The sequence below is a fragment of the Perca fluviatilis genome, chromosome 7 (assembly GCF_010015445.1).
Source record: "Perca fluviatilis chromosome 7, GENO_Pfluv_1.0, whole genome shotgun sequence".
Classification (NCBI taxonomy): Eukaryota; Metazoa; Chordata; class Actinopteri; order Perciformes; family Percidae; genus Perca; species Perca fluviatilis.
This window is the reverse complement of record NC_053118.1, coordinates 26,360,548-26,386,120: the sequence shown is the minus strand read 5'-3', so window position 1 is coordinate 26,386,120 and position 25,573 is coordinate 26,360,548. Positions and strand designations below refer to the sequence as shown.

Below are 25,573 nucleotides of genomic sequence, written 5' to 3'. Positions count from 1 at the left end.
AACACTACTGTAGCTACACAATCTGTGACAGTCTGAATCCTCCACCAGAATAGCCTGAACAGCCTGCAGCTATGGATTCAACAAGAGCTGGAAGCCTTCCATAAAGATCTTTCTGTCTTGATGGCATAATTACAGTACATGTCTGCAGATTTGTTAGTAGCACATTCATGTTATGAACATTTATTCTTTATCTCATTCCAAATGGGCTATACTGAGTTTACTATCTGAAATGTGTGGGCCATTGGAGAAAGTCCCTATCATTTTCCTAGAAACATACTGAGACAATGGCACCATCCATTATCCATTATAAACTATCCATTTAACAAAGAATAGCTGTAAAGGGATGCACCTGGTCTGAAACAATGTGAAGGGAGAATGACGCGTTTAAAGGGTAATTGGTGCGAAAGGGCTTAATGAATCCACAGCATTATATCACCCCCACATGTACTGTTGAAAGCATAACATATAACCCAGTGGATTTGTGCTATTCATGCCAATATCTGACACTGCCATCAACATGCCAGAACTGAACAGGAATTCTTCTGATGAGGTGGCACATTCTCCTCTTCAGTCATTCAGGTTCAGGGATTTAAGGTTAATGTAGCTTCAGCTTTTTGCTTGGATAATGTAAAAGAAAACTGTACTACAATGGTATAATGCTAGACAGGTTGTCCTTTCTTAGACCCCTTCTATACCTAAATTGTTCACTGAGTTAACTACATACCTTGCATACATATGTATAAGTTTGACTGATTATTGTCTTCTAACCTCTCTAATCAACAAGCCATAATTCTCCCACAATACCCATGAGTAAATAGGTGACATTGGGGTGCACATAATCCCAGGACAATATTTTGTATAGGAGGCTGGAACTGAACCATGGTACTTATTGCCATACCACTTTAAAAATCACTTAAAATATGCATCTTTCCCATTCAACATTTAGTTGAACTGTAGCTGAACCTCTCAAACTGTGGACGTTCTTTACACAGTGTTTGTTTTGTTCATACTGTATATGAGCCACAGCCTAAAGGAGACAACTGTTGGTATACATCAGAAGATGTACCCAATAAAAGGTTATATAGTGTATAGTGTGAATATATTGCTGAGGTACATCATGGGTATCATTTATCATGGGTTTCTGTTAAGGTTAAAACCATTTCTTACCATGGACAAAAGCCAGATAGATAAGACAGACATATAGATACATGTGGTTACTTTTGTATTGACATTCCTGTGACTAACTTTATATGGAGCAATACAGATGTAATATAACATACCGTCATGATGCCCTCCAGGAGGCCTGAGTCAGGTTTAGGGGGCATCTGCCTTTCCATCGACCATTTCTCCACAATGGATGCGACCTGGGGATTATCCACATTGAGGATGCGGAAGCCGGTCATGTTGACACCACAGAAGCGATACGGCTCCAGGTCAATGGCCATCAGGTCCTTTTGAGAGACAACAGTAATGAAGAAGGGATTCTCATTTAGTATGCCAGCATTGAGCATTCTTGTTTTCAGTATTCAACCTGGATGGTTTAGTCTCAAATGGAAGGAGAATGATGCAGCTGCTGTTTAAAAGAGATGCTATATTAAGACCCAATGAAGTGAAAGGAAGGAGAAACACAGTAGTTTCAATGACAAATCAGGAGATTTAAACAGTGTCTAGAAGCAGTGTCTGTGTAATAAATGAAATCTAAAAAGGCTCTTGTGGCAGAGTCGCTTTTCTGCTGGAAAACCCTTTTAGAATTGACAAATTGTTACTGTTTTTGGGCCTACTTAATAATAAATTACACTGCACAAACTACAAGCTTGTGATATATTTTGACTTTCTTAATCATGTTCATGTGAGCGAATCTTTATAGGTGCAAATGTTTTACTTGATAAGAATAGTTAGTAGCTCTGCTTATACAAATCAAAGAACATGAAAAAAGAAACCACCAATTATATTGGATCATATTAATTATTCAACACTTAAATTCCCTTGGCAACTTCTAAGCAAAAGCAATTCAATTTGAGCCACTGTAATTTCTGGGGCAGCCATTGTAGCTGAAGTGTGAAGTCGCATGTTGACACATGTCGTGCCGGAATAGGCCAGGGGGCTTGGAAAAGACATTTGGATGAACATAGATATTTCATTAGCACCCTGTAGGGTTAGTGCTGGGGGAATGAGAGCGTGTAAGACACTTTGTGAAGAACGGTCGCTGCCAGTCACTGAAATATTTCTTTCTTTTTTATTTCTTTCCCACTAGAACACAGTACAGTACTCTCTTTTGTCAACAGAGATCAAAGTAAATCACTGTTGTTCTATATGATATTCAGAAATGCTCAGGAAAGTAGATCAGGTTACAAGTTTGTTAGCTTTGAAGCTAAGAATACAAACTAACTGAGACAGAATTGTTTGTAAAAAAATGTAATTCATCTTTTGTGACATCCTCGTTTCTATTAGGGCACTTTGGGATGTCAAAAAAGTGACTTGTTCCAATTATAAGTTCACTTTTTGCAGTGTTGCCTTCAACACACATCTATAACACAAAATCAACACAATCCTACAGCAGAATTACACTGAATATCTTTACCCGGAGAAAATGCTGTACATGTTGGAGTGCATACAGAAGTGTTATGCAGGTGGCAAACAACAAAGTTCTCAGCTTCAGGTTCTCAGAGATAGCTATGACAGACTCATTTTAAAGGACAAGGAAGTTATTACCCCATATCACTGCTGTTGGCTTTTCACGCTCTAATAAGTCGGCATTTCCCTCACCTCAGAAGATAAAACTCAGCCATCAGTGGATTCCATCGAGAGGAAATTGTATTGCCATGTATACCACGCAAGTATTCATCGTTTAGGATCAAATCAAGCCACCAGGTATAATCTCCTTAATGGTGTGTGTCTATCAATATGACAGCTTATTGCAGCATTAGATAGATACCATACTCTGATTCTATGAGAATATCCTACCTTAATGTGAAAATGTTGTTGCAGATAATGAAATAAAAGTTTTAAGTTAATCCTCTTTATATATATATATATATATATATGTTCCCTCTGCTAGGAAACTGTTACACTTAAAACACTGTTACACTTAAAACACACAATTCCCGTACACTGGCATTAAAAAGGAGTTTTGAATACCCCTATTAAAGCAATAGACATGCTCCACAAACATAACGTATGGCAGAACAATGTCATTGTCACACTGTCGAGTGAAAGATGACACACATCATGCCTAGACCTTCGTATCATATCACATTATCACAACAGACTGGACGAGTCCGGAGAGAAAAGGAGGGTGTGTGTGCACGAGAGAAGCAGAAATGGAGACGATAACAGAGAGTGAAAGGAACAGCACAGATCATGCTGGTATTTATTCCCATTCAGTCTGTTGTTTGTCTCCAGATAGTCAGCGTCTCAGTGACGAGCAGCAACGGCTCCCTGCTGGGTCTGCTTGTATTAGTTAGATGAGATGCTTTTTTTTTTTTTTTTATCAGAGTGACAACTGTAAATGCTCAAGACGGGAATGAAACGGTAACCCAGGTTGCATTAAACATGTCTGAAACTGAATAACATCATGCTCAAGCCTAAATCAATTTTATTTTTAAAGGGTAAGGCTGGCTATATCTTCTTTTATTGTTAATAATAATAAAAACGACCAAAATCATCAATATTTTAGACTCAATACTGAATTCTTTACTCGTTCTGTGGCACTTGTTCATACTGAAGACATACACTCAGTTGCCAGTACAGTACAGTACAGTCTATTACAGTCCTGTAATAAGTTCTACTTTAATAAATGAATGATATTCAGTTTTTGTTTATTCAACTTGATAATTTTGTGGTGCTGTTGAATTGTATTGCAATATATGAGAGAGGGGTTTTTGTTATTTAGCCTACCCTCTTTGATATACATGGGATGGACAAAATTATAGAAACACATGCAAGTAGAACACAATACAATTTGACAGTACCACAAACTGCAGCCTCCACAATCACCATGAAGTTAAATCAACTGAAATAATTAATGACGGTAGGATTTTTACCATTTTGTTCACATTTAGATCATTATCATTTTTAAATATATATGGCATTTATTTATATATTATGTTAAGTGCTCACAGAGGACCATTTTGGGTCTTTTTCGAACTTGGAAGCCACATTCAGTTTTGAATCTCAAGCTGTTGTTTTTTTATGCTGCCACCACAAAGACTTCTGTTGATTTCCCTATAAAGCTGAGTGTTTACTACAGCACACTGAAGACTCTATTATTCCTCCAGCTTGTCAAACAAAATTGATATTATGGACTGGATCCAAACTCTATTGGCAATTAGCCACTATTCATCAAAAACTCAAACGGTGGTGGAGATGAGAACAAACAAGGCTCTATTTTGCATTAACAAGCATGGTACATTACCAGAGTGGTGAAGATATAGTGGTAATACTCTGTCATCATCCCCATGGTCTGGGCCTGGAAGGATACAGAGACGGAGGATGGGAAATAAAGTTGTGAATGAATAGAGACAGGATAGGGAAAATGGTCATTTTGTCATGTCAGGACATTTTAGAATCAACAGCACTGTTAGAAGAAATAACCAAAGAAATGCACAAAAAATACTTCATCAGTTATGAACAAAATAGCCAGGTTTTAATGAGCATATTGAGTAACACGCTGTTAGCAACATTCTGTGGGCAAGTTTCTGCTATCGTTTATCAGGATTTTGGCACCATGTGTGGTCCGCAGAATAGCAACAGTACTTGATGCTTTTCTATGCATTTAAATGGTTTGCAATGGCTCAGGGCACATGACGTTATCCCAGCAGTGAAGAAAGCCTTCAATCAAAAGAGCTCGGTAATCTTTGCCTCATATCCGAACATTCCATCACTGCCACTTGTTTCACTCAATCTACATTCAAAGGCACCGCAATCCCATGGCGGCTGTTCTTCCTATTTAATTGTACCATCTGTCACGAAAAAAAAAAAAAAGCCAAGGTTATGTAAATAAGATGCTATACTTATGTGGAGGCAAATTCACTTCTCCATTTATAGACATCAAGCCAAATACATGACATTGAAACTTTGTGTCATGTATTGTGAGCAGGAGTTTTCATTAATTAAGTAATTTTCCTCTGCTGCAGTCCAGGATTAATTTACAGTATGATACAATATAATTTTGTCAGCATTTCTATTCATCAACCTTTTATTTTAGTACACCTCCATATGACAGTAGCAGGGTCACAGCACAAAATAAAAACATAACAATAAAAGGCACACAGAGTTCTTTTAGAAGACACCAGGGACGTTTCTCATTTTCTCCAATGCAATCTGAGAGGATATATAACCTGACAGAGGCATGTTAAATGCAGGTCAGCTTGTCAGGAGCAAATACAGGACCCGACATTTTGTTGAGAATAATGACATGACAAATGAAATATTCGAAGGGCATAAAGCAGTACTTGATATTTAAACCCTTTTACAGTAGACGTGCAAGATCCTCCTTAATGCGCGCGCACCTGCTGTACCAGTCAAGTCACATTACACCTACTTAATGTCTTGGATAGGACCAACCATTTTGTAAAGCTGTAAATGGAGCAGTTAAGATTCTGTAGTTCAGTAGCTGGTAATTTTTTTCACTGCTGCCTGCAAATTTGCCTTTAGTAAAAAAGTTGTTTTAGGTGACTGTTGCACAAAATTTTATTGAGATATTATACTTTGTGTGCTGCAATATTAATAGTGGCCTGATTTTACCAGATTGTTTGAATGTACTTACATCTATTTGAGTTTTTTTATATTGTTATGTGTTTTATGTTTCTGTTTTGTTTTTTTTAATACCTATGGTTCTGTGTTTCCAGCCTCTCAAAGTCAACATTTGCAGTTTTTCTTAGTGTTTAATGTCAATAAACTGAATATTTGTGGGGTTTTGGACTGTGGGTTATAAAAGAAAAGCTATTTGAATGTGTCAACTTTGGCTTTCTGAACTTGTGATGGGCATTTTACTGACCAAACTATTCTATATATAATTTAATTAAAAATAATAATAAGCAGATTAATTGGTAATGAAAATATACCTTAATTTCAGCCCTATATCTATACTGAAGGATTATGATAGAGCACCTTTCAATTGCAAGCTTATATACTGTACACTATTGAGCAACATAAGCTTTCACATATACACATTTAGGCACTCTGTATCAGATCAATGATGCACAAAAGGCAGTAAAAGATGCTAAATGCTGTTGCGCAAGAGTTTTAGTCGTTTTATAACCAAACACCGTGGGTGTGGTATTTTTGGCATCACTCATAACTTTTCTCTTATTTTAAAAAGCTGTATTCTCAGCTGTAGTGCCCTGACAATTTGATCATGGACGGGAACTGTCTGGAGCATTTTTGCCTCAAAACCTTCTCTCACTTCTTCTCTCAAGAGGACACCTCAATTCCTTGGTGCAATATGTGCAGACTGGCCATGAGCAAATATATGTCACTCTTAATAACTTGAGAGGAGGACTGAGTTATTTAAAAAACTTGGGAGGAGATGATGCATTCGGTAAACTTGTTAACAGAAGCTGACAGCACCCTGAATGGAGGGGGGCCTGTTACTGTCATCTTTAGAGCATTAGGCCACCTACACAATCTCTATTCTGCGCATCATACTGACAGTTCTTTGTTGACTGACACTCATTTATATTAAAAATACGTTTTGATTATGAAGCATTTTGGATCTTGTGCCTGTTTTGCAGGATGTATATTAAAGTCTGGCCAACAGTTCATCCATGAAAAGTGTTGCTAATCATTTGAACAAGATCCAAATGCGTATATATTCTGTAACATATTAAGGCCATATACACTAAAAACAGTACAATAAGCTTATTTTATAGCATTGTTTTTAATGCTCTATACTATTTTCAAATATCTCAATTTAAAACTCCAAATGCATCAAATGGTAAAGGCCCAATATCCATTGTAAGAACTATGCTTTACATAGATTACAGTTTTACAGTCTACAATACAAAGCCAGCTGCTGCAGATACAAAAATGAACAGCTGTGCATTACAGCTCGACATGAAACTATGACTATGCTTAACATCATAAGAAGATTGTTCACCAGGAAGTATATCCTATACAAGTACACAAATATCAATTGGTTAGTTTTAGATGTGATATCTACTGTAGTTGTCACACTTTTAAGGTGTTCTGAGCAAGCAGGTGGCACAAGTTGAAATCCCATAGTCTCTGACAGCAGAAACTCACTGCTGCTTAATTATTACCGACCCACCTTCTGCTGCTACTCCCCTCCCAAGTTCTTGGCAATTCAAAGCCTCCATATTTTCATTGACAACACATCTGATAAACTGAAGGCTAAAGAATCAACTGGTGCAAGTGACAGCTGTGTGGAAAAGGACCACGTCCTTGACATCAGGAGGGTCTGTGCCACAATCTCTCACTAACCTGTTTGAGAATCTGTGCAGCCATGTGGTGACTGCAGTCAAAGATTATCCGAAACTCCCGGCTTCTCTTCATTTCTTTGAGAAGTGGTCTCGTATCCTGTGTGTCAAGAGGAAGCTGACGGATCTTTAGCCTAATGTTGTACCTGGATGGGGCCATTATTAGCTCCTGTAGTCGTATAAGACCTGAAGAAGAGAAACGGCACAAATAGAAGACATGGCCAACAGTGTCACACAGAAAATGCAATCCCATTTTTCTTTCCTAAATTCATTGTTCTTAGTGCTGCACTTTGCAAATGTGCACTGTGTTTGTGAGAATACAGTAACATTATATAATAGTACAATAGTCTTCTCACCTGTGCTGTCATCGTAGACGACAGTGGCTGTTTTCCATTTGAGAAACTGCACCAGGTCCAGGATAGCATAGCTTAGTGAAGAATAATCTGGGTATAAATTGGCATAAAAGCTGTCCCTGTTGTCCATGGGGTGATGTTTCCACCGCACCTGGATGTGTGGCACTTCCAACGCATTGCAGATGGACTGCACAGCATTTGACGATGAACTATGTGAGGGCCCAAATATTGCAACCACACCTAAAGATAGCTGGTCACAAGCTAGAGAAGGGCAAGAGAAGAGACTGTAAAGTGTGTAACCTCTTCAGGCACAGTCAATTTAGTGAGGATTCCCAAATAGTTAAGGTTTTTTCCCGTAAATACGAAATGATTTGAAATGTGACCCAAAAACTGTCATGATTTTTTTAAGAAATACAGATATTTTGTTGACTGACCAGATGCTTCTCCATACTTTAATCACAATCCTTGAATAAACACAGAACAAGCCACTCACCTTTTCTTGACGCCTCAAAACTGTCGTAGATATTAATCCTCTGTATGTCATATGTTAATGTTGTGTTTGGCAACAAAGTCCTGTTTCTGTTAATGTTATTGACAGCAAATTTAAAGGCAAGCTCCTCAGCGCTAACAAGTGAAACAGGTCCATCTGTTTGTTCGAAAATCCCACCTGAAAAACAAAAGAGAAAGAAAAGTAAGGCCCATGACAATTAAGGCTGATTTATACTTCTGCGTAAAATCTAGGCTGTTGCTACGCACATAGGTACACAAAGACACAAACCTACACCAAAAATGTAACTACACGTCGAAGCGACGCACGTTGCTCGGCCGTGGCTTGGTAGCGTACCGAAGCTAATCACCGTCACTGTCTCTCTCTACCTCGCTCTAACCCCCCCACACACACACACACACATACACACACACACGCCGGCTCGACGCACACACCAGCGCACAAGTATAAACATCAGGCCACTTACGTAGGCCTCCGCAGAACCATAAAACATACCTGCCAACATTTGTTTTTCAAAATCCGGGAGTTTTGTGCGGGGGCATGGCGGCGCGAATTGGGGGGGGGGGGTACTGTTAAGTGTACTGTAAGTCTGTGCTACCAACATTGCCATCTTGAGTTCAACTTGCTTCACGTTTTCTGCCTCTGTCTGTTCTTTCATGATGAAGGATGAAATTGCCCGTGAGCCCTTATGTGCTTCTTCTGCGCGATGGTGCCACTGTGTTTTAATGTGCTGGGTAATGTCATTTTCTCCGCCGTGCGCTACATTAAAATCAATGCGACACACCTTACTAAAAGCGTGGAGGTTGTCGATATGACTAGGTAAGATGCATGTCAATTGTTGCACCCAACATGTTGAAATTTACAGCTATATTTTGATTTCTTTGCAGGAACACCACCTTCACCTGCCATTTTTATCGGCTCGCTTTCGGGTCTGAACTTTCTGCGAAGCTTGCACAGAGATCAACTGCGCAACTGGGTTATAGGTTGCCAGGCTGAGGTGACAAACGGGTTGAAAATTGTATATGGTGTGTGGATATGCGTGTCAAACAAGATCTGGCAACTGGTCAACATTAAACAAACATATTGGTCTAATTATTTATAAAGGAGTTTGGGCCATGAAAAAAAATGAGAATCACAGACATAATTCTTGGTAGGGCTAAATGGAGAAAATATTGAAAGGCATTTGCACTTAGGACTAGCAGCGAGGGGAGCAGCACACATAACACAAGGTATTAAATTTGCTCAGCAAACGTGGAGCAACCCTCTCCATTTTCAGCTGAAAAACCAATATCAGCTTTGAAGTCTAAAGACATAATTTTAAGGTGTGTGTGTGTGTGTGTGTGTGTGTGTGTGTGTGTGTGTGTGTGTGTGTGTGTGTGTGTGTGTGTGTGTGTTTCTGTTCCATCAGGGCAGCAGGATATCTCAGGCTCTTGTCTCGCCATTAAGATGTCCTTTTATTTCACCAGAATACCACATTGGTGGAGCAGATAACTGTACTTGGGCACTCTTCTTTTACATGAAATTCAAAGGAAAGTATTCCATTTTTTAGATGGGGTTGACCACTTCTCAAAACTTACAAAACATGTCTATGTGCACATAAAAATAGAGTATCGCTTAGGATGGTGGTGTGTATTAGACCATCTGTGCTGCACTACTTTCTGCAGTGCAGAGGAGAAAAACTTTGTTTTAATAGTTTGCCAGATTACTGGATGGCTGAAAGCCTACACATCTTCCGCCGAAGGCTAAAAACACATCTCTTCCGACTACACCTCGGTTAAAAAAAAAAAAAAAAAAAAACTCTTTAACCTGCACTTTTGTTTCTTTGTAGCTTAGCTTATTTAAAGCTAATGTACTTGCACTTACTACTTGTTGTCTAGAGTTTGGACCTTCTCAGTTGAATGCACTTAATTGTAAGTCGCTTTGGATAAAAGCGTCAGCTAAATGACATGTAATGTAATGTAATGTACTTGTTTTTTTATGACATATTAGGTCTACAGGCCAGACAAAGGTTAAACAACCAAAATAAAGTATTTTAAATTAGGTCACTTAAAGGGTAACACCACAGATATAATACACACCAGTTTATTTGTTATAGAGAGTACTACTCAACATGTGACAACAGTATAATGCCTTCTGTAGCTCCAAGAGGAGCTTTCGAAATGATGATGTCATATAGTGGCCTCTGTTGCTTCAGTTTTGTCTATTTTGATCTGTTATGCAGTCTCGTCATGAGTTGGAAGTGCAATGCTTACTGAATTGTCCTTTATGGAGGAAAAATGTATGCAGGTTTATATGAAATTTAGTTTGACACCCTACCAAGCCAGTGCATATCCCTGCATAAGTGTGCATGTCCATCCATATCTTCATAAACTTTATTCAACATTTAATCTCCCTTGATTATGTTACATTGCAACGTAGTGTTTTGCTCAAACAATCTAACACATCCAGTTATTTTATTTTTTTTTTTAAGACAGAGTATTCAAAAGTCAGAGTATTTTCTTTGGCAGTATTCCACTGTCATGTCCCCGGCATCTAACATAAAACATGTCTATATTCCACCATTTGTGTGTAATTGGTAAAGTAACAAACATTAAATATACTTTCAAATGTAAGACAACAAAGTCCCTCTGTGGCTGAGCTGCAGCCTTTAAGAAGACAGTTTTGACAGCTTCTTAAAAGATGCCTGTAGGGACATCAGCTTATGGAGAGACTGGCTTCTCCACCTACACTCTCATCATATTATCCATTTCAATAACAAAGCAAAATGTCTCTGCCATCTTCCGTCAATTCTGAAAAAAGTTCACCGACATCAAAAGTTACAAATGTCTGTACTTAAGTTGAACTTGTATGGCCATCATTTGAGTTATAGAGACAACCTTTTGAAACCTGTTTTCTCCGCAATGAGATTACAACATTTCTAACACCAAATCACAGTAGTAGATATCTTTAAAGTTATTTCTGCTGCCTGTTTATGACTTTGAGTCAAATCTCTCTAGCCTTAAGATATCCAACTTACAATGACATAACAAAAGAGAAAAGCAGCTCATCCTCACATTTAAAGAGCCCCTATTATGCATTCTTTCAGATTTTTCAAATTTGTTTAGTGTTTTATATAGTTTTTAGTGTACAGGGCTCCAGACTGCGACTAAATGGTCGCATTTTGCGACCAAAATTTTAGAGTGTGCGACTAAATTTAACATCCAGTCGCACATGTGCGACCAGTAAATTTGCCCCCCTTTTTTACACGTTAAATGTCGAAATGTCGGTAACTGAGCGCATAAGCGCAAGCTTATCTGTCCTCTCTGAAAATTGACAGAGAGCAGAGCTCTGACACAAACACACACACTCGCACACACACGCAGACGTGCGGACGGTGCAAACTACGTTGGCTTTGCAGTTTTGTTGAAGTCAGTGAGTCACGGCAGTGCCGATAAAGTGGTTGCAAGTATGGTTACAGTTTTTCAAAACTTCACGCAGACAGCGTTTGCTGTGATATGATATTAATGGCGAGCCGAAAACGGTCGCGGTGCTGTTGACGTTACAATTCCTCTGAGACAAGCAGCAGGCACAGTGGTTTTTGTGCCCTGGTGACTGACTGACAGGCTGAGGTTGTAAGGCAAGGCAACTTTATTTCTACAGCACCTTTCAGCAACAAGGCAATTCAAAGTGCTTTACATGAAACATTAAAGAGCAATTGAAAACGGTCACGAAAATAAAACAGGCTAAAAAAGTTACAGTGAGTAAGAAATTAATAATTATTTAATTTAATAGGTTGTAGGGACGGGTTTGGGTGGAGAGATGGAGGGGTTTTATTTTTGTTTAATTTCTTTAGAGTGTAACATATTCTAATAAAATAACATAATGTTCTAAGTACATAGGATAAATAGGTTTGGAATTATTTTTACAACTGAAATAATTGTTTTGTAATTATCTGTAATTTGTAATTGTGAAAGTACCGAAAAAAGGTACCATTGGGTACTGGAACCGAATTTTAGGTATGGGTACCCAACCCTAAGGGTAGTAGCCTAAACAATGCATGTTTAATTTTAAGTTGAAATCATTGTTATTGTAGACTAGAGCTGGTATATTTTTGTTAATATTTTGTTTACTGTCATGACAGCAAAGGTGCCTTCTATGTTGAATCTTCAAAAGTGACACTGAATTTGAAACAGCACATTGTAATTTCTGCATCTATTATCAAAGTATTTATTAGTAATACAGTGGAAATTAGTAGAAATGTGAATATTTGGTTAGGATGTTGATTTACGGTGTGTGCCCCTAAATTTTCTGGTTGCGCCCCTAAAATTTTCAGTTGGGGGCCACTGTGCTCCTAGTGCAAAAAGTTAGTCTGGAGCCCTGGTGTATGTAATAGTAGTATAAAGTACAAAAAAAACACATTTCACTCAATGGAGCTTTCTCTTCCACAGACAGCACTTTTTCTCAACTGCTGTACTAGTGTACTTCCTGTTTGAAATTCCTCAATTAATGATGTCACTGATTGAGAAAGCCAGCCTAGGTTTTCATATTTGCTGCCCATAGGTGCTACCTGAGCAAGTACAGCCTGTCCAGTGGCTTGCTTGAATTTGGTTGACCAATCACAACAGAGTGGGCCAGCTGACCAATCAGAGCAGACTGGGCTTTTCAGGAAGGTGGGCCAAGAGCTCAGACAGTGTGTTTCAGGTGGAGGCACTGCCGCAATGTACAGTGTAAACCTATTCTAGTAGACCCCAAGAGTACAAATATGATGCTGAAAAGGAGCATAATAGGGGCTCTTTACACCGGACCCATGGCAATGTTTGGCATTTTTGTTTGATATTTGACAGGAATTTACCAATGATCAGAATTGGTTATTTCTTTTTATTATATAAAAATATATATTTCTCTTTTTATTGTAATTAGTTTTCAGACTATCGACTAATCGATTAATCTACTAATGATTTCAGCAATTGCCTTATTTTGTTGGAAGATTTGGAGTACATTTCACTGAAATATTGATATTCTTGCCATAAATTTGATGAATGAAATAGTTCTTAAAATAATCTTACATTTTTTTTTAAATTAGGTACACTTTTCCAAACGGTTACCAGATTCATATGCATTCAAATATAATACAAGGCACAGAAAAAAAATCTAAATGGCTTGAATTTAATTAGGCCTAGTGGGATTAAAGACCACAAAGTGATTTATTTTAGTGTTATTTGTGTTTAGGAGGTTGCAACCCTTTGGGCTGACAACCTGGTATTATTTCACTAATCCTAGAGAATACCAGGTTGCAGAGAGCTGAGCTTGGAAATAGTACCTGTGACCTGCTGATGCCCCTGAACAGACCCCCAGTACCTGAATCACTGCCTCACATATCTCTGCTGCTTTAGGCAGAGTGGCAATTCTGGAAGCCAAGCTCATCTTACTATTTATGACTCGAAGCCTCCCTGGATTGCGAGGGGACATGATGCATAAACCGCCCAGTGGAATCCGTCACATTAAAATAAATGAATCCTTCCATTTCATGGGGAAATCTCATTAGAGTACATTAAGTAATTGCTGGAGTATATAGTAATTTGACTGTTAAGAGGATAAAATGTGCATTGCTCAGAAGCACTTTAACAAATTTAATAAACAGAGGGAAACCTGCTCCTTGGGAGGAAAATCCTGCAGATAATTTGCTTTGCCCTTTTCAGAATACTGCCATAAGCACAATAGCCTTAAAGCTTTAATGTACAAGAGCTCCCGCAACTCCATCCAATAATGGATAAGCAGTTCTTTTTAGCACCGCACAAAATGTACTCTAATGATGTAGAGATGGGAATATTATGGAACATGTTTACAAGTTCCCATTTAAACAACTACACTGAATGTTCGTTATTGCAGTGGGCGCGTGGAAATTGAGATGCATGAATTTCATTTCATTTCATTTGTTCTTGTGAATCTCAGTCAAAAGGCTTCAAATTAGCATGTCTCCAATAGACAAGAACACAAAGGCCTTTAATTAGTCTCTAAGGTCCTACCACAATATATAAATCAGCCACTAATTGCAGTTGTTTCCTTAATTTGTCCTTTGAGGACTTTGTGGATCAGCTGCATTCAAAAGCCACAGACAGATGTATGTGAAGAGAGGAGGATCTAAATTCAACTCTTAAACTGCAGAAAGGGAAACCAGACCATTCAAACTTAACAGAAATATTAACAGACATAGGGACAACTAGTAGTGGTAGTGTGAAATATGAAAGTGTTATGTTACAATATTGTGTAAAACTATGCAATATAAAGCAAATAATACTGGCCAGACTACTCTTGATTACTCCAGTTATTAATCAGAGTCACTGTATCTAAGTCATTTCCCGATTACTCACTTAATCTGTACTGCTGTTTTTTACCGCATGGCCGCAATGCTCCAGTAACAAGAAACCAAGCCTAAAATAACAAGAGACAGACTTCGGTAGCTGATATACCTCATCCGGGTGGTGTTATCATGGCAGCAACATTTGCATTATAAAGTATTGAACCATTGAGCTACAGATTTGCAGATCTATTGACATAAAGTGAAGGAATCAAGAAAGTACATAGCCATAAACACAGTAAGGGCAGTTAACCTGGCAACTACATGGTAACAGCTTACTGTATGTATTAAAGTTTTAAATATTGATATTTGAACACAAATACACATATTCAGAAAGATAAAAAAAAGAACTAGCAAAACTGCAAAATGCAGATTACAAGTACATAAAGTGTTATTATTTAAGCTAATAACTTATACATTAATAAAACATTTGGCCTGCATGTAGGCTAAATGAAAGCCTTTGGTAATCTGTGGTGTGCATGAAAATGAGGATGAATTTTATTCTTAAACAGAAGCTGTGAGTGCAGAGGGGTCTGCAAAGCATTAAGAAACTGACAGAGACAGGCTGTGCCGAGTCAAAATCATAAGTTTCACATTCAACTGTACATGCCCTTGCAAAAATCCATGTTGTAGCATGAAAGCCCCACATGTTATGTTTCAGCAAACAACGTGGGCAAGTGCGCAAGCATAAACCCACCCTCTGCTGTTGTAGTGGCAGACTGCCTGCAAGCCAGCTTAGGTTGGAATCATCTGGCTACCACAGAAAATACTTATTTTTAAAATCCACTGCATTTACTGACTTGAGACTTTAAAGAGAGTGATCTGAGCACAGTCTGCCAAAACAAAGCAACATTAAAGTAGAATGGTGTCGCGTTTTTTTTAAATTTTTTTTTTAGGGGGGGGGGATTTTACAAAATAATGATAAAGTTATACATTATGCAGTTGAGAGGTAACATTATACATTCAACATGTTTCTACTATATTACATTTACTGATATACTAATATACTATACTAATTTCTGATGAAATTTGCCTACTTACAAAAGAGATGGGTATCTTTAATTGTATTGGCTTAAATCCATGGTTGCTTTTTTTTGGGGGGGGGCAATTTCAGGCTTTATTTTTGACTGGACAGATGATGGCATGAAAGGGGAGAGAGAGGCAGAATGACATGCAGCAAAGGGTCGCAGGTCAGAGTCGAACTCGGGCCTTGAGGAGTAAACCTCTATATATGGGCACTGCGTTGTGATAAAATGGAGTCTGGTATGTTTTCCCAACAATAATTATTCATTCATTCAATTGTTTGGGCTTACATCCAAGATCGCAGAAGTCATATTTTCTTGCAATGTAATGTAAACATTGGTGCTTATGAGAATATGTTTGTTTCTGTCCTTAAAGCAATCACACAACACAACACAAATATTCTCAGATTTACACCCATTGTCTCAAGGAAACAGGGAATTTCGATTTTCAGCTGAAAAAAATACCATGTCCTTGTTTGAAGGTATTTTTGTCTTTTCCAAGATGTGTGTTCAGAATAAATACAGTACCCACGATGTAATACCAAGGCAAGGTCATTTTTGGTATCTGCGCTTTCCACTACTGAGTTAAAAACTGTGATACCATTGCCCTTGTTCAACATGAAATCTGTGCAGAGGAGAGGCAAGATCAATGACCTTTCTGTTATTTTCTGCCAAGCAACAACCTGACCTTACTTGCAGTTACAACTAGCTTCACAAAAACATTGCATATGATTTAATTTTTTTAGTTGAATGTAACGTATATTACATTAAAGGTCCCATATTGTAAAAATTTAGATTTCCATGTCTTTTTTTATTATAAAGCAGGTTGTTGTTATATAAATATTGTCAAAGTATCAAAACAGAGAAATGCACAGAGCCCATGTTCAGAAACTGTGCCGCTACAATGCGGTTAGTCATTCAATGGCTGAAATGAAGGTGCAGAGACGCCTAGAGCGCAGATGTGAAAGACTTGGAAAAGTTGACCAATCAGAGCTGACTGGGCTTTCACAGGAGGGGGGCTTAAAGAGACAGTCGCTAAAATGGAATGTTTTATATGGAGGCTGAATACAGGTTTAGGATAATAATCTAATCCTGATCCTAATTTAAGCATCTAAACCTGTTCTAGTAGAAACCCAAAATAAATGTATGAACCAAGCATATCAAAATTAATAAATAGATAAGTATTTCTACTGTATATAAAACAATATAAATCCATAACCTCTGGACATAGCTCATAATAGATGTGCATATACTAAAGATATAGGTAGATAGGAAGTATGGGGTACATATACATATTTTATTCGTATTTCCTTCCATTGTATGATACATTGTGCTTGTTTAAACAAACTCCTTGCTGCCAGACAAACCAATGCCCAAACAATGAAACTAGCTCATTATGCTCTTGGATACATATGTGCTCGCCCACTGCATCTCTGCAGGGTTGCTCTTTTGTACTTTCTTTTCACTGGTGGGATTCCCAATCTCCCTGTGAATAGCATCCTGTCTCCCTGGATGTGCAACAGCACTCAGTTACACAATGATGGCAGCTAACAATGACCAACACAAAGAACACACACAAACCACCATGAACGTTTGGAAATGCGGCCAATTTCGGGAAGAATATGTTTCCTCATAATTATGGGTAACAACACAACACTTGGGACTAACTGTTATACAATACTGAGACCAGCGGTTGAGTTAGCCAATACTGCATTTTGTACCACACATAGAAAGAAAAGCAGGCCAGGAATCTGTTGCATTTAATCAATGATAAGTATCATCAAAGGAAATTAAGGGTGTTGGTTAATTAATGGTGTCTGGCAGCATGTTGGCTCATTAGTTAGCAAAGTAACCTCACAGCAAAAGGGTTCTGGGTTTGATCTTAGCTGTGGTTCTTCTCCCCATGTTCACTTGCGTTTCCCCCCACTGCTCTGCTTTCCTCCCGCAGTTCAAACACATGCAGGTCAGGTGAATCTAAGACTCTACAATTGCCTGTAGGTGTTTCGAGTGAATGTGTTTGTCAGAGTGTTAGCCCTACAGCGAATCACTGACCTGTTCAGGGTCACCCTGTAACCCTTATTGAGAATAAGGAGGCATTAAATGGATAATTGCTCGAGTTAATAGCCTGCTATATGATCTAGAAATAATTCATTAGTTTATTTGGAACTCCACCACCTTTTTAGCGTTGCAAATTGGGAGGTTTCACTGATTTTTCGTATTCTGTATTCCCATTTAAAAAGGAATATTTTCAATATTACTCAACATAGGAACACGTTACTGTCCTGGATAATGTAACCAGTTTTAATTATTCCAACTTCGTTTTTGAAAAATCATGTTTTGTCCCTCATTTTGGCATGTTGGACGGCTCACAGTACAGAGCCTCGGCCTCCATTGCCATAGAGAAGAAGCCTGTCAGAGGCGCCAATCAGAGTGGTAGCAGCACAGCCACCTAACATTGTCAGTGGGAAAATATATAAATGTGCGTGTATGTTGGTGTGGTATAGAATAGTGACAGACAACCAGAACATAAAGTGGTCCTGTGCCACGCTAATGTCTATTGGCTACACCTTCCATCAAACAGGTTGTTTTTATTGGCTTAATCAAAGTGCTAACTGTTTGATCATCAAGGTCTCTACTGTTGATATTGTTGAAACTAAAAGTGTGATAGTGACTGAAGGGTCTGTGCAACAAGTCTGATGAATGAATTTTAATTACCGTGTTGTAAGTGTTATCATTTGTGTATGTGTGTGTGTGTGTGTGTGTGTGTGTGTGTGTGTGTGTGTGTGTGTGTGTGTGTGTGTGTGTGTGTGTGTTTGTGCGTGTGCGCTGGGCTATTTAGTTTAAGCCAACAACATTTACAAATTTAAAATTAAAATTTAAAATATCTAAAAGCTATCACTTTGATATGTTTTTAGCCCTAGTCTTACCAGTACTATGTTTATAGACACAAGATTGGTGCAATATAGGAAAGCTTTTTTGCACACCTATAGGTGCGTAGGATATGATCAAAAGTAGCAGATCAAAAAGTTTAGAGAAATTCCCGCACACTAGAAAAATACAACGTTTCGGTCTCAGACCTTCATCAGGTAAATTCAGTCAGGAATTTACCTGATAGGTAATCAGGTAAATTCAGTCAGGAATTTACCTGATGAAGGTCTGAGACCGAAACGTTGTATTTTCATCTGATGGATTCAATCAGGAATTTACCTGATGAAGATCTGAGACCGAAATGTATTTTTCTAAAGAAATTATTGCTTGCGTAATGGTCAGTGTGCGGGATTTTCGCTAAAAATATAGACACAAGATTAAAAGATGTTAAAACCAAAAGGAGAATATTCTTGTTGAAAATTAATGTTTTTTTTATGTGCATTCTTATGTGCATGATTATGTTACAAATGTAAGCTAAGCAGTGTTAAAGCTTAAACGATTACAGGGCTCATGTTAAGTTTGGCAACTGCTGCTAAATGTTTGTGTTCACTGATAATGCATGAGAATGAACATGCATAGAAAAATAAAGCCTGCTTTTAAGTTTAATGGCAGCATCATTCTAGCCACAACAATTCTAGCCAACAACAACATTATACTAAACTCTTATTAATGCATGTTTAATCCCTTTAAAAACAATTATATCAATCGCTAAACATATAGTACAACTTGTGCTTGCATAGGAATTTGTGTTTCGAGCATAGTAATTTTGCTTTAATAGTGACATATTCAAATATCTCTGAGCAGAGGGAAAATACTGTAACAATATTGCTAGATTTTGTTTACAATATTAAATATTAATAGCACATGTATACTGGACAGTCTTTTCTAATCATGTACTGTATATTAATTGTCTATCATCATTTCTAAATGGTGATATAAGTTTCCATCAGTTTCATTTTCATTAACTTGTTAACTAATATCAGTTTAGATAAGATCCTATTTTACTTGGCTAATAGTCTAATCAAACAAAAACAGGAATATCAAATAAGCCCTGACAAATGACCCTCTAATTTTTGATAGAGTTGCACAAACATATAATTAATACCAGTATTGTGAAGTAACTCAAACCTTTAATTAATAGGAAATAAACATTTGGTTTATTTTTTATAGCTGTTTTACACAGGCTATGCTAAATATATGCAAATTTAGCTTTAGTTCCCTCCCAGTGTGCACAAGTGGCTTCTTTTCTATATTTAGAGACATTATAATGAAGGATTGTGCTCTATGTGATGAACATACTTCCAGTTGTGATTTTCAACACTTGAAAAAACATGAAACCAACTTTTACAAAACTGCAGACATAAAAGTGTCTTACAACATATTATTATTGACGTTATTAGTGTAAAGACCATTGCACTACAACAGATATAACCATCATTATCTATTTGAAATCTCGAGCAATAGACATGAGGTAAAATATGTCCCTGTAGATTTATCACCTTGGAGAATAAAGACCTTTATATATTTATTCATAGTGCAACGCATTTGCGGTGTGTTCTCACACACACACACACACACACACACACACACACACACACACACACACACACACACACACACACACACACACACACACACACTCTATTTCCTCTTGGAGCATACTGTAGATAAAGCTTGCCTCAGTGACTTGTCTCACACACAGACTGTCTCTCTGCAAAGCCGACTTGAATAAGAGCTTCCATTTGTCATTCAGACTGATCCATGCAGACTTCATTGTTGTCCTTAATGATGTATTTAGCAGACTACCAATAACATGGCAAATAATTGTTTGCTCAAATACTCTGCCTCATACCAATCCATTATGTATAATGAGTTTTTATATTTCCTATGTTGACAGGCTGTGCATATGCAGTAGTTAATGTGTGTTTTGTTGTTTCTTTAACTTATTTATTATAAACACTAAAGGCATTAGTGTTTCCTCAACTAGTTTCGCTGTATTACAGAATCCAAAGCAAAGAGTTCTTATTGTCAAACAATCTCATATCGGTAGTTGATAGCAGCAGGAACGTGTAGTGTATAAGGGATAGATGATGCAGGTTCAAGCCCCTTTTAATGTCAAGTGATTGTCAGACAAAAATGTCCTTGAGCCCCGCAGATTACTCTAAATCTTCACCATATTAAAACTAGTAAATGATAATGACAGAAATGCACATCAAAGAAATAAAAATGTTTAGAAAACAGTTATTCTTAATTCCCCAAATCATTTCTTCAAAATGTGAAACCAAGTCAATGACAATGTTTTAAGTGTCACAGCATTTAGACAAATGTGTCGTGTGTAAGCTACAGCTTTAACAGATCATAATATATTATCATATAAATTGAATTTGGGCTTCTGTTTTTGTCCATAACGAGAGAGGCTGTTTTAATTATGTTATTTCACTGTCCACATTCAATCTCCATCCAGCTCCATCACAGCTGAGAGGCATTCTTATTTATTTGATATGATTAGTAGTACTCATGCAGCCCTATAATGTTGTGATATCTCCTCTGTCAGAGGACTGTCAGGTAACAACACATTTGTAAAATCTAATTTTATGCTCAAGTGGTTCTGCTTCTGCAATTTATCGCAGCTATCGCTCACCCTCTCTCCTGCTCGCGCTTGCTCGCTTTCCCTTACTCCTTTCTCCCTCTCCAGTCTCCACCCTCTCTCCCCAGCTTAGTGAGGTGTTTTGATCTCATTATCATTCCCAAACATTCACACCGGATAATCTGTCAGGGCGGGAGCCTGTGCTCTGCACCGTACAGGGCACCCTGGTCATGATTAGGGGTGTCGGGCGTGCTTGCAATGAAAATCCCTTTTTTTTTTTTTTTTTTTTTTTTTTTTAAACCAAACTAGATGTAATGGGTATATTTTTTTCCTGCATGCTATAAAGAATTGGCTGTGTCAATTAGATCCTTGAGTAAAGAGTAATTGCCTCAAACTGTATGAGGACAATTGTGGGACACCCCAGTGAGGACACAGAATTGATTAGCAAAACCGAGCAGCGGGACTCGGGTGCCCTTTTACAAACCACAAATCCCTTTCCAGAAACACTGCACAATGCACAGTGAACCTCCATTAGACAATCCCGTTCCACATTGCACGATACAAAAACAGCCACCTCCCCTGTCTGTAGCCTATTGTTATCACAGAGGTAAAACCCTCCCTATGCCAAATCCTCACCTCACCGCCAGTTCAATCAAAGGCTCTGCCAGGAAAACGGGGAGCAAGACAATGGTAACTAATGCCAGGTGGATGGGGGCTCTGAGCTGTGCCAAGCTACCTGTGTCCATCACCATTCCCACCCCATCTATCTTCTCACTCGCTGCCACCTTTCTTTGTCCACATATGGTGGGAGAAAATGTGCAGACCTACAGCCTTGGCGTTTTGTCATAGTGGTACACAAAGGTGGCCAACAGCAGGAAAAAAAGCTCCACACTGTGCATGAACAAGATTTTTGGAAAGTGCACCTTCAAATAGCTGTGTGTGTTTATTTAGGAAGTGGACTTACATAAAGATAAATACAAGGTCCAGTTAAATATTGTATCCTTGGCAACATTTGTCAATAAGCAATTTGATCATGACCCCAAACAAGCTTACTCACCAGCTATGCTTTGGCTGCCTCCTCTTTCTGTGGTTTAAAAATACATAATGTATACTGTACTCTGCTGTGTAAAAATGCCTCTAAACCTATAGAAAACAAAACTAAATGTACATTTCGTTTTGTGATATATTTCTAACCCATATTCTAGAGCTGGGCAATATATCGATATTATAGTGATATCGTGATATGAGACTAGATTTTGGAAATCGTAATATCGTAATATGGCATAAATGGTGTCATTTCCTGGTTTTAAATGCTGCATTACAGTAAAGTGATGTAATTTTCTGAACTTACCACACTGTTGTAACTGTTCTATTATTTGCCTTTACCCACTTAGTCATTATATCGACATTACTGATGATTATTTATCAAAAATCTCATTGTGTCAATATTTTGTAAAAGCACCAATAGTCAAAACTACAATATCGTTGCGGTAGCAATATATCGAGGTATTTGGTCAAAAATATCGTGATATTTGATTCTCTCCATATCGCCCAGCCCTACCATATTCCCAACTTGGATATATACTATGATTACAAGTCTTGTTTGGCTAATTAAAATAATGTCTTTAACCTCAGTGCAACATTATATTCTGTCTAGAAGATACTCCTTCACGCATCCTTGCTGTGAAGCATCCTACTTATTCTGCCGTTGGCCATATATACCCTCTCTCGCTATCTCAGCATGCCCTTATATTGTCAGCAGCATTCATCCATGTGTGAAAATTGCAAAGATCCTCATTCCTGTAAGAAAAAAATTGAATTGACCTTGTAGTAGTTTACTTTTAAATGATAATTCAACACTAAAGCATGTATTGCAGAAACCTGCTGGCTTTTTACTGTATTTGCTGAAACTTTCAAGCACTATGCACTTGTGGTCACAATGGAATTGGTGTCACATTAGTGTTTTTCATCATCTATGAAAAGAAAAATATCCGTCAAATAAAACATTTATGCATGACATACCATAATTTGTACAACTACAATAAGAAAACTGAAATAAAAATGACAGACCATGATTACATTTGAAAGGCGAATTATGGGATGTTTTTAGAAAACTGGCATAAGAGAAAAAATGTTGCTTACTCAATACAAACGAATGATTGAGATCTTTCCCCTAGTCTTGCACAGAAACACAATTTGAAGTATGAAACATATATAAAATGTTTACCCCCCCCCAAAAAAAAAAAAAAAAAAAAAAAAAAAAATAAAAAAAAAAAAAAAAAAAATATTTTTTTTAAAAAAAATTTTTTTTTTTTACTATTTATCTTAAAATATAGGTTGTCACCCATAAACACATGGCTATGTTCCTTTTCCCAGTCAGACCCCAAGTGGGCTCTATCTGCCTGGCAAGCAAAACACAGTGATTTTGTCTGAGCATCTCAGCTGCTACTTCAGTGGAATGAAGGCTGTGTTCATACAGACAACAGCACGGTATGAAAAAAACAAAAATAAATGCATTCTTCATTTCAATGAGACACAGCAGGTGTGCCACCACAGAGGGCTTTGGCAAAGAAAAAAGAAAAACATGCTTACAGTAGTAGTATTGACAAATCACATTTGGGCAGGCTTTGGTTGCATGCAGGTGAATAATCTGTGTGGAGAGCAAAAGAGGCGGAACGCATCAGCTGAAATAATACTAATAATTATTATTATTGAGTGACGACGATTTAGCTTATTATTAGATTTTTTTTTAAGTTTCTCTGCATTTGGGCGCCCAGATAGCTCAGTTGGTAGAGCGGGCGCCCATGTATAGAGGTTTACTCCTCGATACAGCGGGCCAGGGTTCGACTCCGACCTGCGGCCCTTTGCTGCATGTCATTCCCATCTCTCTTCCCCCTTTCATGTCTTCAGCTGTCCTGTCAATTTAAGGCCTAAAATGGCCAAAAAAATAATCTTTAAAAAAAAAAGTTTCTCTGCATTTATATCTAATTATAGAGATTAGCTGAAATGTCGTCTGGACCTAAAATACCTTCAATAATTATCGATTAGGGCTGTAAACAATGACCGGTGCACGGAAGAGGAAGTCTTGGCGCCGATATCCGTTACCTGGCTAGCCACTGGTTACACCGGAAACCCAGAAACATTAGCGGTTGCTGCCAGAGGTTGTTGAAGACTGATGGCCAACGGGTTCCGAGATTGGGTCAAATGTGTCTCCAGTGTAAGTGATAGAGAGGATAAAATGTATAATTTGTCTGAATCTCCAATAGGTGGCATTACTAGCAAGGTAGCCAAGTTAGGAGCTTCTATGGCCTATGGTCAGGCGACATGCACCTGTGCATTAATCCCCATTAATGCAGCGTGAGCCTCCACTTCGATTTAGAGAGAGAAGCAATGCCTCTGCCTCAACATGTCTACTAATGACAACGATAGTGTCATGAGTCTCTTTTTCTTTACTTCACCCTCAACAGTTTGTACATCCATAGCTACTGCTGACTCCGCGGCCTCTTAACACCGGGGATATGTCGCCACATTTTTTTAACCGATAATTTTCCTTTCGTCTGTACCTCAGCTCAGCTACATGGTGTCACGGACTAGCGCTGAAAACTACTCGACTATGCGTGGTCAAAGCCCCGGCTGTGAACGGTTTCATTTCCTATAAGTTCTTCACAAAAAGAAGTAAAGAAGTAAAAGTCCTCCGTTATTTTGGTATTTGAATGTTTTTATTATGAAGCAGCAAAATCCAGAAATGTTGGGGATTCATTAGCAGTACTGCAACGCGACTCCTATAAGCATTGTGCATTGTCCAATCTGTTACAAGGGATGTTTTACAATCCACCCGCCACTGTGGCTGGTATACAAGGCAAAGTCACCCGCCACTTTGAAAAGGTACCCGCCATCGGCTGGTGGCGGGTACTAATTTCCCACCCTGGTTGCTAGAGTAACGTTTATGTGGAAATGGCATTTTGGTAGGATCATGGTTTGTCGTTTGTAACTATTCATAAAATAATACATTGGCATTTTGCAGGACAGGTCTACTGTATAATACATAATATATTAGCATTTGACCCAATACATATAACCATAGATTAGCAATTTGCCCTGAATGAAATCAAAATTAAATAGGATTTCATTGTAAATGTATTTTGTACACTTTGTGGGTCACATGGTTTTGCAACACCATACTGTATGTGCATTGGGTGCTTTTGTTTTAATTGCAAAGTTAAAGTGAACCAACAAGCATTCAATCACAAGTCAGCCTACCTTTCCGTTGACCCAAAATTACCCCAAAGATGGGAATGATAAAGATAGAGAGACTAGAGTGGGCCCACACTCCATTCACTCCAATGAGAGATGTGGCTATTATTTTCTTTACTGTTAAAACTGAGATAAATATCAGACC

At 38.0% G+C, this 25,573-nt stretch overlaps 1 protein-coding gene across 1 annotated transcript in view; it reads right to left on the bottom strand.

The window, feature by feature from the left end:
- LOC120562714 (glutamate receptor ionotropic, kainate 3) overlaps positions 1-25,573 on the bottom strand; it is a 110,786-nt gene that overhangs the window by 41,532 nt on the left and 43,681 nt on the right. The window contains exons 2-6 of the mRNA XM_039806565.1: positions 8,286-8,459; positions 7,796-8,053; positions 7,444-7,625; positions 4,415-4,468; positions 1,281-1,451 (exon numbers count right to left, since the gene is read on the bottom strand). Of these exons, the coding sequence (XP_039662499.1) occupies positions 1,281-1,451; positions 4,415-4,468; positions 7,444-7,625; positions 7,796-8,053; positions 8,286-8,459 (839 nt within the window). The remainder of the gene's footprint in view (positions 1-1,280; positions 1,452-4,414; positions 4,469-7,443; positions 7,626-7,795; positions 8,054-8,285; positions 8,460-25,573) is intronic.